Source organism: Equus caballus, chromosome 4, assembly GCF_041296265.1.
Source record: "Equus caballus isolate H_3958 breed thoroughbred chromosome 4, TB-T2T, whole genome shotgun sequence".
Lineage (NCBI taxonomy): Eukaryota > Metazoa > Chordata > Mammalia > Perissodactyla > Equidae > Equus > Equus caballus.
This window is the reverse complement of record NC_091687.1, coordinates 8107623-8121611: the sequence shown is the minus strand read 5'-3', so window position 1 is coordinate 8121611 and position 13989 is coordinate 8107623. Positions and strand designations below refer to the sequence as shown.

At 41.5% G+C, this 13989-nt stretch overlaps 1 protein-coding gene across 41 annotated transcripts in view; it reads left to right on the top strand.

Annotated features, from left to right (window-relative positions):
- The window catches only part of NRCAM (neuronal cell adhesion molecule), a 252230-nt gene that overhangs the window by 218316 nt on the left and 19925 nt on the right, over positions 1 to 13989 (top strand). For 17 of the 41 annotated variants that reach the window (XM_070265468.1, XM_070265454.1, XM_070265471.1 and 14 more), the window contains 8 exons: positions 2772 to 2969; positions 3067 to 3137; positions 4158 to 4383; positions 4755 to 4870; positions 6228 to 6432; positions 9138 to 9260; positions 9461 to 9646; positions 10688 to 10723. In XM_070265468.1, coding sequence (XP_070121569.1) covers positions 2772 to 2969; positions 3067 to 3137; positions 4158 to 4383; positions 4755 to 4870; positions 6228 to 6432; positions 9138 to 9260; positions 9461 to 9646; positions 10688 to 10723 — 1161 coding nt within the window. The remainder of the gene's footprint in view (positions 1 to 2771; positions 2970 to 3066; positions 3138 to 4157; positions 4384 to 4754; positions 4871 to 6227; positions 6433 to 9137; positions 9261 to 9460; positions 9647 to 10687; positions 10724 to 13989) is intronic. The other 24 variants (XM_070265482.1, XM_023638923.2, XM_070265487.1 and 21 more) reach the window with 3 other exon arrangements.

Here is a 13989-nt window from a genome sequence, read left to right as displayed (position 1 = left end):
CTCATACAGAACTTCACTCTGGGGCTCCTCGTTGACCTGGCGAGACTATCTATACTGCATTCTGAGGCCTTTCATGCACACTCCTCCTTCCTTCCCCGTCTCCCTCTCCTTTTACAGACGTCAGACCTGCATCATGGTCTGAAGATCTTTCCCGCCTACTCCTGCTTTCTCCTCCTTTCATCTTCCAGGGACATTTCCTCAAATAAAACTCCTGCATTTCTAATTCTGTCTTAGCATCTGCTTCCTAGAAGACTCAAACACATATACCTGTATACACATGGTTGTGTGTATGTGTATGGTGGGGGTTGGGAGGGTGTGTGTTTAGGCCATGCAAAAAACAAAGCAGGAGAAGGAGATGAAAGAATATGGGGGTCAGAAATATAATTATGAATGGAGTGATTGGGAAAGGCCACATTAAGAAGATAATATTTGAGTATGTCAATAAAGACATGAGGAGGGAGATAGTGAACAAACCATTCAATTATCTCGGGGAAGAACTTTCCAGATAGAACAAGGGAAGGAGCAAAGGCCCTAAGCCACGGTCATGTCTGCTAGGAGGTCAGTGTGGGTGGAGTGAAATGAACAAAAGGAAGTGAAGTAGGAGAGAAGGTCAAAGAGGTAAAGAGTTGGTGGCTGGGGGTGGGGTGTGAACTCTCCAGGGCCTTGCAGGCCTGTCAGGGTTGGGAAGTAGTTGGAGGGATTTACGCAGAGGATGGATTAATGGATCACTCTGACTGTTCTGTTGAAAGTGGTCTATAGAACGAGAGAAGCAAGGAGACCAGGCAGGACCAGAGTTCTCAAGCTGTGCGTTGAAGAACCATGTAGAACCCTCAGAAAACTCACAGGGACGTGTCAGGATATTTTTTAAGTTTTGATTTTAAAATTTTGATATTTAATAAACACAGTGACATCTGTCAGACACCATGTGAAATAGTAGCTTGAGGCAGTTTGCAGTTTCAATACTATATTGCTGTGTCGTATAATGCCAACGTCATATCTCTCCAAAGCTTTTGCTGGGATAAAAAGCAAGTACCATGTGAAACTCAGTGTGAAACAGGAAATGAGGAAGGTGATGTCCAATCTGCTTACAAGGTTTGAGAAGTTTTACAGCGCCCAATAGGTGTTAAGTTAAGACATGAATATTTATTAAGTTACATGGACCTAACTGCTTCGTACATGGAAATGTTAGGTATGTCTTTTGGCCTAAGGGAGCCATGAAAAAGATTCTGAGGCACTCAGTACACCATGAACTGAGAAAGTTTGGGAACTTCTGAGTTAGGAGGTTGTACAATAATTCACCTAAGAGATTGCGATCGCTTGGAACAGGCTAAGAGGATTGGAGGTGCTGAGAAATGGTCAGATTCTGCATATTTTTTAAAGGTACAGCCAACAGACTGTTGGGAGTATGAAAGAAGGAGAGCAGCCAAGAAGGACCTCGAGGTTTTAACCTGGGTTGTCACTACCAGTTGGGGAGGAGGATCAGGGTCAGTCTTGGTCATACCCAGTTCGAGATGCTGAAGTAGACAAGCAAGTGGAGTTCTTGGATAGGCAAGGAGCTGTCCAAGTCTGCAGTCCAGGGGAGAGGTCTCCAGAAATGAGACTGCAGAAGTGAATGCAAAAGTCCTCAGTTTATGAGACTGAAGATCACCAGCAAATTAATGTAGCTTCAGAGCACTGCAACCCATATAATATTTCTAGTTCATCTTTGTACCTATAATTGATGTCATGGTACATGGCACACTGTAGGCAATTATTGAATATCTCAATATCTAGTTTTTACAAGGGCAAAACATGTACATACCACAAAATTTTAGGAGAGACAAGACGGTATGCAGTGAAAAGTTAGTCTTCCTCCCACCCCTGACTCCCAGTTCCTCTGGCAACACCAGTGTTATCAGCGTGTATCCCGAGAGGTGATACTTGTACATTCAAGGGTATATGTATGTGTATATGTCAGAGTAAATCTTTTTACTTTTACGCAAGTTTAGTATCCAACACATACTCTTCTGTCCCCTGCTTGGTTTCACTTAACAAGATATACTCTGTTTCAGTACATATGGAGCCCCATTCATTTTTTACTCTGCCGAATATTCCATTGTGTGGAGGTACTGTAATCCATTTAATCAGCATCCTATTTATGAACATTTAGGATGTTTTCATTTAGGTTGTTTCAATTGCAAACAATGCTGTGATGTGGATTCTTTTTCATGTGTCTTTGAGCGTATGCATGAACATATTTATTCACAATAAATCTCGATCAAAAGGTATCTGAGTTAAATATTATTAGATGTTTTAAATCGTTCTCCGTAGAAGTTGTACCAGTTTGCAGTTCCCACAAACAAAATGTGAGAATGCTTTTTCCCTGCATCAGAGTCAACAAAGTGTGTTAAACCTTTGGTTGTTGCCAATCTGTTTAGTGGAAAATGGGATCTCACTGTGTTTAATTTATTTTCTCCTATTATGAAAAAAAAGGGCCATCTTTTCATATTTTTAAACTTTCCTAGGAATAGGTGGATCAGTTCTAAACAGTTTTAAGTAACTAAACTCGGCATGTTAGAGAAAGAATACCAAATATTATTTGGTGTGCTTAAGTATTGAGGATGGTGATTGACCTCTGAAATCAAAATATGCTAATGGCATTTTTCTTGAAAGTGGAATAATTCATGTTCGACTACTCTTGTTAGATTGCCCGTTTAGTTATCCTAGCAACTGCTCTGTTGGGTGACTGAATTCACTGCCTTGGGTTTGTTGTGTATGTGTGTTGTGCCCAGAATTCATCATTGAATATGAAGACGCAATGCATGAGGCAGGGCTGTGGCATCACCAAACAGAAGTTTCCGGAACGCAGACCACAGCCCAGCTGAAGCTGTCACCTTATGTGAACTACTCCTTCCGAGTGATGGCAGTAAACAGTCTCGGGAGGAGCTTGCCCAGCGAGGCGTCTGAGCAGTATTTGACTAAAGCCGCAGGTAACGCAGGACTTCTGTGATAGGAAATAAAATAGAGAAGTTTTCCACTATTTGAAAAAGACCAAAACTTACAGGTATGTGGCTGCTTACCTTCTAGAACCAGATAAAAATCCCACGGCTGTGGAAGGACTAGGATCAGAGCCTGATAATTTGGTGATTACGTGGAAGGTGAGTTATGTGTGAAGACTTCAACTTTCCTTGGTATATTTTAAAGTGAAAAAAAAATTGTTTTAAAATAATACTCGTGTTAAAATTCCATTTCACCCATTTTGGGGAAAATATATATTATATATCTTTATTTAGGAGACAAATATTGTGTAGTAGTTCAAAGGTTGATCCTTGGAGCCAAAATGAATGGGTGCAAACCTCAGCTTTGCCGCTTACTAACTGTGCGACTTTAAGCCAGTTGTTTAATGTGTCCCTTATGTATCTGTGTGATGGGAATAATGACAGAACCAACATCATAAGATTAGAGAAGTTAAGACATCTAAGCCACTAGATCAGTGCCTGGCACATATATATGCTCAATAAATACTAGCTAATAATCTCGTCATCATAGAGAACCATCTAGAAGATATGTCCCAAGTTAATGCCAGCAATCAGCTTCTTCTTTTTTTTTTCTGTTTTGGCTTATCTGTATTTTCTGGACTTGGAACATTAACATATATTTACTCGTGTAATTTTAAAACTTAGATCCATGCGTACATACTTATATGCATACATATTTGTACATGCTTATGTACAGACATACATGTAGAAACAGTATAAAATGACAAGACAACCTTTTTTTTTTAACAAAGAAAGAAACAGTTTACAAGTTTCAGTCTCCAAGTAAGGTAGACAATGACGTACTGTCACGCAAATAGGAATATAAAAAGGAAACTACGTAACTGAAATGTCTGAAGTCACATACCCCGACTGTGGGGCCGGAGTTTGAGAGGCTTATGTGGTATTCACTTCTTCAAGATAGAAACTAACACCCTTTGAAATGTTGACCCCAAACGAGCTCCGAATCTCATCACAAATGAAAAAAAAGGTAAAAGCTCCCTGGAGAAAATTGTTAAGAGCTTGTATTTTAGTGTTTCAGTGCTCATTTTCTTTGAGTCTAGGAATTGAATTTGCTGTTCCAGTAAGAGTTCGTGCAGTCGATCTGTTTTTTAAGCTCTAATTATTTGGCTTTTCCCGTAGCCCTTGAATGGCTTCGAATCTAATGGGCCAGGCCTTCAGTACAAAGTTAGCTGGCGCCAGAAAGATGGTGATGATGAATGGACGTCTGTGCTTGTGGCCAACGTATCTAAATATATTGTCTCGGGCACACCAACCTTTGTCCCATACCTGATAAAAGTCCAGGCCCTGAATGACGTGGGGTTCGCTCCAGAGCCAGCTGTCGTCATGGGACATTCTGGAGAAGACCGTAAGTGGCTGATGCTGTTTTCTTTATACTTTTCCCCAGCAGAACAGACTTATCGAGGTACAAGCCAAGGCCATTTCCAGACGTGCGTAGACAGGGATGGAGGGAGGCAGCAGTTATTGTGCTCAGCATTTCTGAATTTGAACAGCTTGCTATGTAGAACATGGGTTCTGAATGTTAAAAGTTATTACTTTCTAAAGAGTTGTTATTCTCACAAAGTCAAATGACCAGAGATGAGAAAATCTCTCAGTCCTTGATAATTCACAGAATAGGGCTGGGGCATACCACAAGCCAAAATTACTAGACACTGACATTTTTGCATGAAATTCAAAATAACATCGATATTTCTACCCCACTTCTCGATCTTTCCCTAGTCCCAATGGTGGCCCCTGGGAATGTGCGTGTGAATGTGGTGAACAGCACCTTAGCCGAGGTGCACTGGGACCCAGTACCTCTGAAGAGTATCCGAGGACACCTCCAAGGCTACCGGGCAAGTGAAGGGAACCCTTTTGTGTTCTTCCCTTGGGAACAGGCCACCAGCGAATGCCAGATGCGCTTCTGTTGGCCGGAGGAGGCCTTGAGAGTTCCTCTGGTTTATCGCCTCAGGCGGACCACATCTAGAGCTGAATCAAAATCTCGCTGCATCCAGTGAGAAAAAACACCTTCTCTCCATTTTTCCAGATAATCTAACATTCTGCCAACTGAACAATTAACATATGCACAAAACAGGGAGAATTAATGTTTAAAAAACTAGAACAGAATGCATCTAGGTTTATAGCAATACTGATCACATGTGTTGAATGTTCAAAATTCTCCTGAGAATCATGTAGATGCTTTTTAAATAATTCAGATTATAATTCAAGATCATATAGTCCCAACTGGGTCAGTCTTATGAACAGCAGTTATCTTTGTTCTTGGGAAGCACAGAAAGACTGATTCATAGAGATTTTTGATTGATAGACTGTCAAAGAACTTTGGGTTGTTACACCCAACTCACTACTTTGATTTGTCAACCCTGCCTCCTAGAGGTCACTTTGTGCACTGCATCGTGTTCAATCTTGTTTTTTTTCTCTAACGTTGCCAGATAATGTGTATGGGTTGACTTCTCTTGAAAATGCCTTTAAACTCCTAAGAAGCATCTAAAAGGACTTAATAAACTACAATTCTGGATTTTTAACGGAAGTTAATCAACACTTGGCTTATTCATCTCTCCAAAATCTATGCCTACAATTAAATTTAAAAAAATAAAGACTTTTAATTAGGCGATGCAGTTTGGCTTGGTGAGAAAGCCCCAGACTTGGGTGGAGGGTCTGCCGTGGCCTTGATGGCCCTGTGGCCTTGGGTAAGCCTCAGTAACCCAGGGCTCATCTGTACCATTAGGAAAAATAATAATGAAAGCTTCACTTTGGTTTTTAGGATTAAACTAAATGACCTATTGTCCACAAGTTGTATTGACTCTGGAAAATTATGTAAATATTGGGCAGTAAGTTTTATTTTTAGAGCATTTTATATAAATAAGACACTTAAATCATCCTATTGTCTTCCATTTCCTGTGTTCTAGACAGAACTGTGTGGGGGTCTTGCTGTTTATTTCACTTATATTCCTCCTGCAAAATGGTATAGCCCAGCTCCCTCTTCTATTCTTAATTCCCCTCATTATCTGTGGGCTTTTGCTCTCTTGCCTTAGAATCAATTATCTGTCAGTTTCGCCAGTAGCTTTCTTCTAAAATGCACCAAGGGAATTTTCTGCAAAAAAATAAAATAAAATAATAAAACTTCAATTTATGAGCGTGAGGAATCTTGTTTGCTCCCTGGTACGTCCCTGACTTTTCCTCTTGCTGTTTCAGATCTACTACTGGAAGGCACAGACTTCACCTAAAAGAAACAGACGCCACATCGAGAAAAAGATCCTCACTTTCCAGGGCAGCAAGACTCACGGCATGCTGCCTGGGCTAGAGCCCTTCAGCCACTACACCCTGAACGTCCGCGTGGTCAATGGCAAAGGGGAGGGCCCGGCCAGCTCCGACAGAGTCTTTAACACTCCGGAAGGAGGTATGGGGTGGGCATGTCTCTGAGATCCTGGGAACACAGGGCCCATCCTGAGAGGCTTTGCATGACAAAAGGGCTCCCAAATAAAGTATATTCTGGAAGCCAGATGTGATTTTCCCATGGTTGAACACCACACACACAAAGCTGGCAAACTGTCAGCTCATGTATGGCCTGAGGGTGTGTGGAAGGCTCCAGAACACAATATGCTGCCCTAAAACCCCCTCTCTCTTGACTTAAAATTTTTCTCCACACTTAGTCACACTGTCAGAAACCTTGCCAATTTGATGCTTATTTGGGTCATTCACTTTCTGACCTGAAGCAAGTTATCTAACTTCTCTAGCCTTCAATTACCTCATCCGGAAAGCATGAGAATGAATGTGATGACCTAAGAAAACATCTGGAAAGGAAAATAATTCTCTACATTGTGGTTTTCTTCTTTCTCAGTGCACCTACGTGGTTTATGCTAACGTCGAGCTGAGTTAGACGGTTGGAAGTCTTGACAAAACGGGTTGGGGAGAGAAGGGAAAGGTCATTGCAAGTCTGGGCCATTGCAAGGGGAGGGGGAAGCGAGGACCAAGTATACGTTGATGTATTGATAGGAGCTGGGCCAGGAGGGGTGTGGGCACAGGGACATGGGAGCCTAGTGGATGAGGGAGAAGGGGCCACGGAGAAAGAAAGATAGGGATTTGAAAAGGCACTACTAAATGGGCTTCACCTAAATTGAATTTTGCCTCAAGCCAGTACTGAAAATGAGCCAGAAAGCTTCTGTGGATTCCTTAGGTCTTTTAGATAAAAGCAGTTCACAGACAGAACCTGTTCTGGCTCCTGTCTGAGAGCTCATGATGTTGGCAGCTGCCCTACAGCCCCTGAGTCATCCTGTGCCCCAACTCCCATCTCATTACAATTGCTTGTCCTCATTCCCATGGCTCCTTAGAGGTTAGGGTCTCCTTCCACTTAAGGCTTTCACTAGTGAGACCCCACATGATCCTTTTGATAGGTCAGGGGAAGGTGTCCTGGAAGAGATGACCAGGCGATTAAAGGATAAAGGAGAGAGGAAGTAGAATGTCTGAAGACACAAAGGTATGAAACAGCATGGCTCCTGCAGGGAACTGCAAGTTGTGTAGCCAGGAATGGTGAGAAAAGAGAGAAAGATCAGCCCAGCTAGGGAGGACCCATAGCATGGATGATCTTAGGTGCTATGGATATTAACCTATAAGCCAGAGGCTCTTAAGCTGGGGACTATAGTCTCTTAGGGGGTCAGTGAATAGGTTTAAGGAGCACCATGAACCCCTAATACTGTATGCAAAATGTCTGTATTTTTCTGGGGAGAGTTTATGGCTGTCATCAGATTCTCAAAGGGGTCTGTGATCTCCAAAAGTTAGGAACCAGTTATTGGTTTTGGGGAAGGTTAGAATTATGTGCCAGGAGTGTTCTAGGCCCAGGTAAAGGCCATTAGGGCCTGAAGTGGGGTGGTGGCAGAGAGGAGGGGAAGGAATGGATATAGTTGAGATGAACAAGCTGGATTGACAGGATGTAGCGTCCCAAGAGATGGTGGTAATGAAGCAGAGGGAGAAATTCAGGTTGCCTACCTGGTTTCTGGCCAGCCCTGGGGGTCTAGCAGTTAAGAGTCAGAGCTCTTGCTGCCCTGACCCGGGTTCCTTTCCCAGTCAGGGAACCATACCTCCCATCACTCAGTTGTCATACTGTGGCAGGTGCCTTTTGCTGCGATGCTGACAGAGTAGGACCAGGCCACCCCCTTATGAAAAATAACTGGCTATGAAAAACCCTATGAGTAGCAGCGAAGCATTGTCTGATGTAGCACTGGAAGGTGAGAGGACGGTTAAAAAAGACCAAGCAGCATTGAGCTGTGGGCTACAGTAGGCCACTAGGAGCCGGAATTCACTGGATGGCACTAACAACAACTCTGGTTTCTGGCTGGAGTGACAGGAGGGGCACTGGTGCCATTAATGGGTCCAGGGAACATGGGGGGTAGGGTAGAGGAGGTAACCATCATGAGGGAGAGCCATCCATCATCCTCCTGAGGAAGTGAGTGAGAGAGGACTGGGCGTGCTTCCTCTGCTGGCTTGCCAGCCCCTGCCACCGAGAACCTGACACCCTGCAGGCCTTCCCCAGAGCAGGGCTGGCCAGCACTCGGGCTTGGGGGCTTTTGTGCATCGTCACGAGATCCTCGGCATCTGTCTGTCAGCTCTCTGAATAAGAACTCCTCTGCACCTGGGCAGGCTGGCTCACGCCCAGAGCCCAGCAGGCAGGGTACTCTGACTGTTCGGAGACACCTGGTTTGTTGGGAAAAACAGCCCTTAATAGCCCAGGACACAGCTGCTTCTACTCAGAGGTCTGGTTAGAATAGTTTCTCTTAGTCACTGATGTGCTTTTACTTAGACGCCATTCATGAAACAAATAAATACTGTCTCATTGGTTTGGGTCCATGTAAAGGCAAAGTCTTTATGTATTTTGAGAGGATGGTTTTAATGAATATAAATGGAAATAGTGAGGAAAAGAGGAAGAGATTGGCTAAACGGATACCCGTCACAGGTTTCTATGAATGCATTTTCAGCTGAATCAGGAGCAAGGAAGAGTTAAAGAAAACAAAAACCTTGATGAATTGTGTGCGTGTGGTGAAATATGTCATTTTAATACATTTTGAAAGGTTCGGAAACCTTTGTGCTGACTGCCTGTTCTCATGTCAGTCCCCAGTGCTCCGTCCTCTCTGAAGATTGTCAATCCGACGCTAGACTCGCTCACTTTGGAATGGGACCCACCGAGCCACCCGAATGGCATTTTGACTGAATACACCCTCAGATATCAGCCCAGTAAGTTATTGGGAGGAGGGAAAGGGGAAATATGGTCTCGAAAAGGGAAAAACTTCACTGGTATCTTAAAATACAAACTGGTTACTTCTTTAGAGCCAACGTAATCTTGTTTTAACATTTTTGATTGACACGTTTATTTGTAATAGTGCTCTTGTAGCAATTAATGGGGAATGCACTTGTTTATGATTTCTTGTTGACAGTTAACAGCACACATGAATTAGGCCCCGTGGTAGATTTGAAAATTCCTGCCAACAAGACACGCTGGACTTTAAAAAATTTAAATTTCAGCACTCGGTATAAGTTTTATTTCTATGCACAAACGTCAGCAGGATCAGGAAGTCAGATAACAGAGGAAGCAGTAACAACTGTGGATGAAGGTAAGATGGGTATGTATAAAATCCATGTAACTCTAAGTTTTCTAAGACAAAATCCTTAACCTCAGTTTATGCTTTCTCTTTCCTTCCTACCATGGAGTGTCCATCTTACCCAATTAATACAAACGCTTGTTTGTAATTTCTCATTCTGATATATGTATATATATATAATCAATTATTCAATTCATATTAGAATAACAATTTGATATTTGTTTTCCAAGTCTATAGGAAATTTTTAAACATGTTAAAATATTGAGGTGAGCGTGGGAAATTATGGTATGTTGCCACACAAATTTGAAGTTCAAGGCAATGTTTTTTCCTATCTACAAGTAATATATCTATATACACATACACGCATATACACATACACATACATTTAATACACGTATATATGCGCACACACATACATACCTATACGCAAATAAATATATGTAATTCTAGTTCTGGTCTTAATTCATTGGAAAATAATTTGCTGATCCACATATTGATTTAGGTTTTCTAGCAAGAAAATTGAACCAGTTATTAAACAGTACATTTCCTTTGTATTTGAGCATGGAACTTTGTCTTTTGGTATGCCATCTGGTACAGAGAAAGCAAAAGAGCCCCCCTTAAAGTATCCAGAAAAGAAATTCACACTTCCTTTCATATTTTTAAAAATAATTTTGAAAAACTTTAGATTCAATGAAAATAATCAAAAATATTGTAAAAGATTTTGCATGTCTCCAAATTATAGATTTGCTTAAAGATTATTCATTTGATGACCTTCCATAGCCTAAGAAATTGACGTTTCTACCCAAAAAATGGTTTGAAATGTCCTAAGCCTTCTTACGTAATAGGCAAGTGTGAATAGTGCACCTTAAGTCATGTGTGGATTTGATTACTGGGTAAGGTTGGGGACGCCGACCTGTCTTTGTCCCCTGTCCCTGATCGGGTGCACTTCATCCTTCTTGCATGCTTTAGCCTTTTAATAAGTGTTTGGATATAGCTGTACATGCTGCTGGGTGTGTTGCATCTAACGATACAGTGTCCTGTTTCTGTTTCCCTTCGTTAAAGCTGGTATTCTCCCACCTGATGTAGGCACAGGCAAAGGTAAAATAATCCATCTGCATGACTTTCTACATGTGTGCGATTTGCATTGTGAAACATGGGGAAGTGCAGCATGGGGTAAAAGAGAAAATAAAGTAAGCTTTGAAACACGAAAAGCAGGGGAAGATCTGGGAAGATCTTGGCTTGAAAATTAATGTCTAGTCTTTTTGACCAATAGAAAGCCACACCTTGAATTCTCCTAAAACTTTTTCTCAAGACTTATCCCTGGTGCAAATCCTAATCTTAGCTTTTAACGATAGGATGGTGGTTGGGTCAGACAAGACCAAAACTGTGGATTTGTCACACATCCTCTATATGGCCGTGCCGTTTATTAAGGGTTCAGAAATATTAGCGCTGTGATGAAAACAGGCTGTGAGAAAGCCCATCAATGAGGCTTCCTGTTCTAATCGGGTGAGCCGTACTCCTTATAGATACGGTATAGACTGCTGGCATTACACTACACTCTCCATTTGGAATTTTGGCTTAGCATACCCTCCAACTGACCTGAGGCTAAACATCCCCCCACTGGGATCCCCTGTGAGCCAGTCTTCCAGTCAGCCTGCGTGCTCGACTCAGTTGGGCTCTTCCATCCTGTCTTCACCAAAGTCCCCAAGTCTCCTCCTGGGTGATAGCCAGCAATCACAGCAGATGACTTTTGTTCTCCTTTATTTCTCACAGCCCTCCGGGTGAGAAAGAGTTGTTGGGAGCATGGTGCTTAAATAAGGTGTGATAGTCTTCCGCCTGAGACAATCCCAAAGACCCTCAATCTTTGACCCTTGGCTTTTGGTTGATCTGTTAGCTTTTCAGAGAGCAATGGAATCCCTGCCACACGGCCTTGTTTTCACGTGGAGTACCCCTGGCCAGGGGTTTTTGTGGACGTTGACAAACTAAATGAGTACAAACAGGAAGGAAGAAAAATAAGACTGAGAGAAATAAGTGCTTTGCCCAGAATTAATCAAATCTTGTGAGCTTAGGCCTGATGCATATCTTCTGTGTTCTTAGAAGTCTGCTTATATTCAGTGTCTTGGTAAATTATTCAGTTATTGAATAGAAGTTATTGGAGGAGTTATTGAGTAAGAACTCTAGCCATTTTCAGTAATCTTAATAATGTTATAGATGTGTTTTTAGACTTGAAAGAACAAAGTTGTAAAAATTCAGAGTCTCTACAATATTGTAGAAAGATGTAAACCTCTCTTTTATATGGACGCTTCTTTCCTGGGATAATTAGATATCAGTTTAAATCCTTAGTCGTTTTACAGTGATTTACTGCTGTGTCCCCCTGCTAACCTTGCACTGAAACCTTGGCGAGAAGGCCTGGCCTCTTCCTGTGCAGTGGACGCCACCTGTGAAGCAAGTCTGAGTGTCCATTGACTTGTCACGTTAGAAGAGGACATGTATTCCACTGGAAAACAACGTCACCTGCTGATTTTAGTGAATTAGAACTAACTAAAAGAAATCTTTATTAAAATAGTTTAGGTTTTTGTTAATGTGACTAAATTGAATTGGGAATGACTCATGATTATAGAGCCAAATGAAAATGGAGTGTTGGAAGGTTCAGGAAGCCTCCAGTGTTGAAATCTGATAGCTCACAGATAAGAAGAGAAATCGTGTTGAAATTAAAAAAAAAAAAAAACCTAAATCTAACCTTATTTTCTATATTGCTTCTTGTAATAGTGTACCAGTAATTAAACATTGCTTGCATAAAATGATGACATTTTACCATGATAAGACTTTAAATTGCTCAAGAATAATGTATTATCCTGGGTTTTCCTTCCTTAAAAATATTTCTTTTTTTTCAATCTAAGAATGAATTCTATCCTCTTCTCTATTTTCCTTCTCCATGCAGAGTTTAGATACTCTCTGAGAGAGGAGAAAAATAAAAATGCTCCACCATCCTTCCAAACTTTAATATGTCTTTATATATCTTTTATATTTTAATTTAAAACGGCATGAAAGAGAATAAATAAGAAATGGATCCTTGAGAGAAAAGATGTATGATATCCTTAGCTATAGAAACGTCAGCTTCTAGCAATTTTAATGCAGTTCTGATCAGAGAGGGGAAAAGAGATGCATCTGAGTTTACATTTTTAAATATTCTTACAGCCTTTAAGAGATATTAATGAAACTCAAGCTTTCAAATACATAATTACAAAGGAATTATTTAAACCGTGAAGTAGAAGCCAGGATAAATCAATTAACTATATTATGCCATACTAACCCTTTTCCTTAATATTCTCCTCAATTTTGAGCATGGAAATACTCTTGAGATCTTCAAGAGTCACTTATTTTGATCCATGTCCTTATTTGGTTAAAGCGCTCAACATCTGTATAAGATTTGCGGTTGCTTGGCGCATTTGTTTAATTTCTGTGTCCCTTTAGATAGTTTTGGGGTCTGGGACTCTAGGAAATAGACCTGTGAAGACAACTATAGAAATGAACCAAAAACACACAGATAATGGCTTTGAGTTATGGTCCCAGTATGGGTGATGGATGCCCACTGCTTTTCCGTAGCGTTTTACTTTCCCACCCCTGGGACCAGTCATCAGAACACTTTTGGGGGTGACTAGTTGGGGTCAGAGAATAGGAAGAAACTAACTGGCAAGTCAGGAACTAAACCTGGTTCTTGACCTAATTAGCAGACAACTGTGGTCAACCAGCTAGGACTGAGGAAGGAAGGCACCGAGGAGCTGGTAAGGAATCCTCTGTGTGGTCAGACTCTCACCGTAGAATTACACCAGAGTTGGTCCCACCACTAGCAACTAGGTTTAGAGACAAGGAAAAGCTAAAGAACCAGTAAATAAAAATCAGGTTTAAAGTTCACAACTTTATTTGACCTGAACCAAAAAAAAAGACTATATAGAAGGTTCAATCAGTTCAACAACTAACGTCTACCTGGCACGTAAAATGCACCGGCCTTTTTTAAGGCACTGTGTGTCAAGACAGTAAGACAGATCCTGCCTTTAATATGCTTAAAATCTGGCTGGTAAGACCAACAAGTAAAACAGAAAAAGATAGATGCTAAACTAGCCATTTGAACAAAATGGTATCTGAGCATAGAGGAGTGAGGCGTTTATTTTGCCAAACAGGATTAGGAAAAGGTTCACGAAGAAAGCAATATGGAACTGGGCCTTGAAGGATAGATAGAATTTTGGCAGATGAGTCAGGGGGTGGGGGTGTGTAAATTCTTGGTAGGAGACATGAGCAAAAGCATGGGGTTTCGAAACTCACGGGGCGTTTGGGTCGTACCCAGCGGTCCAGTTTGGCTGAAA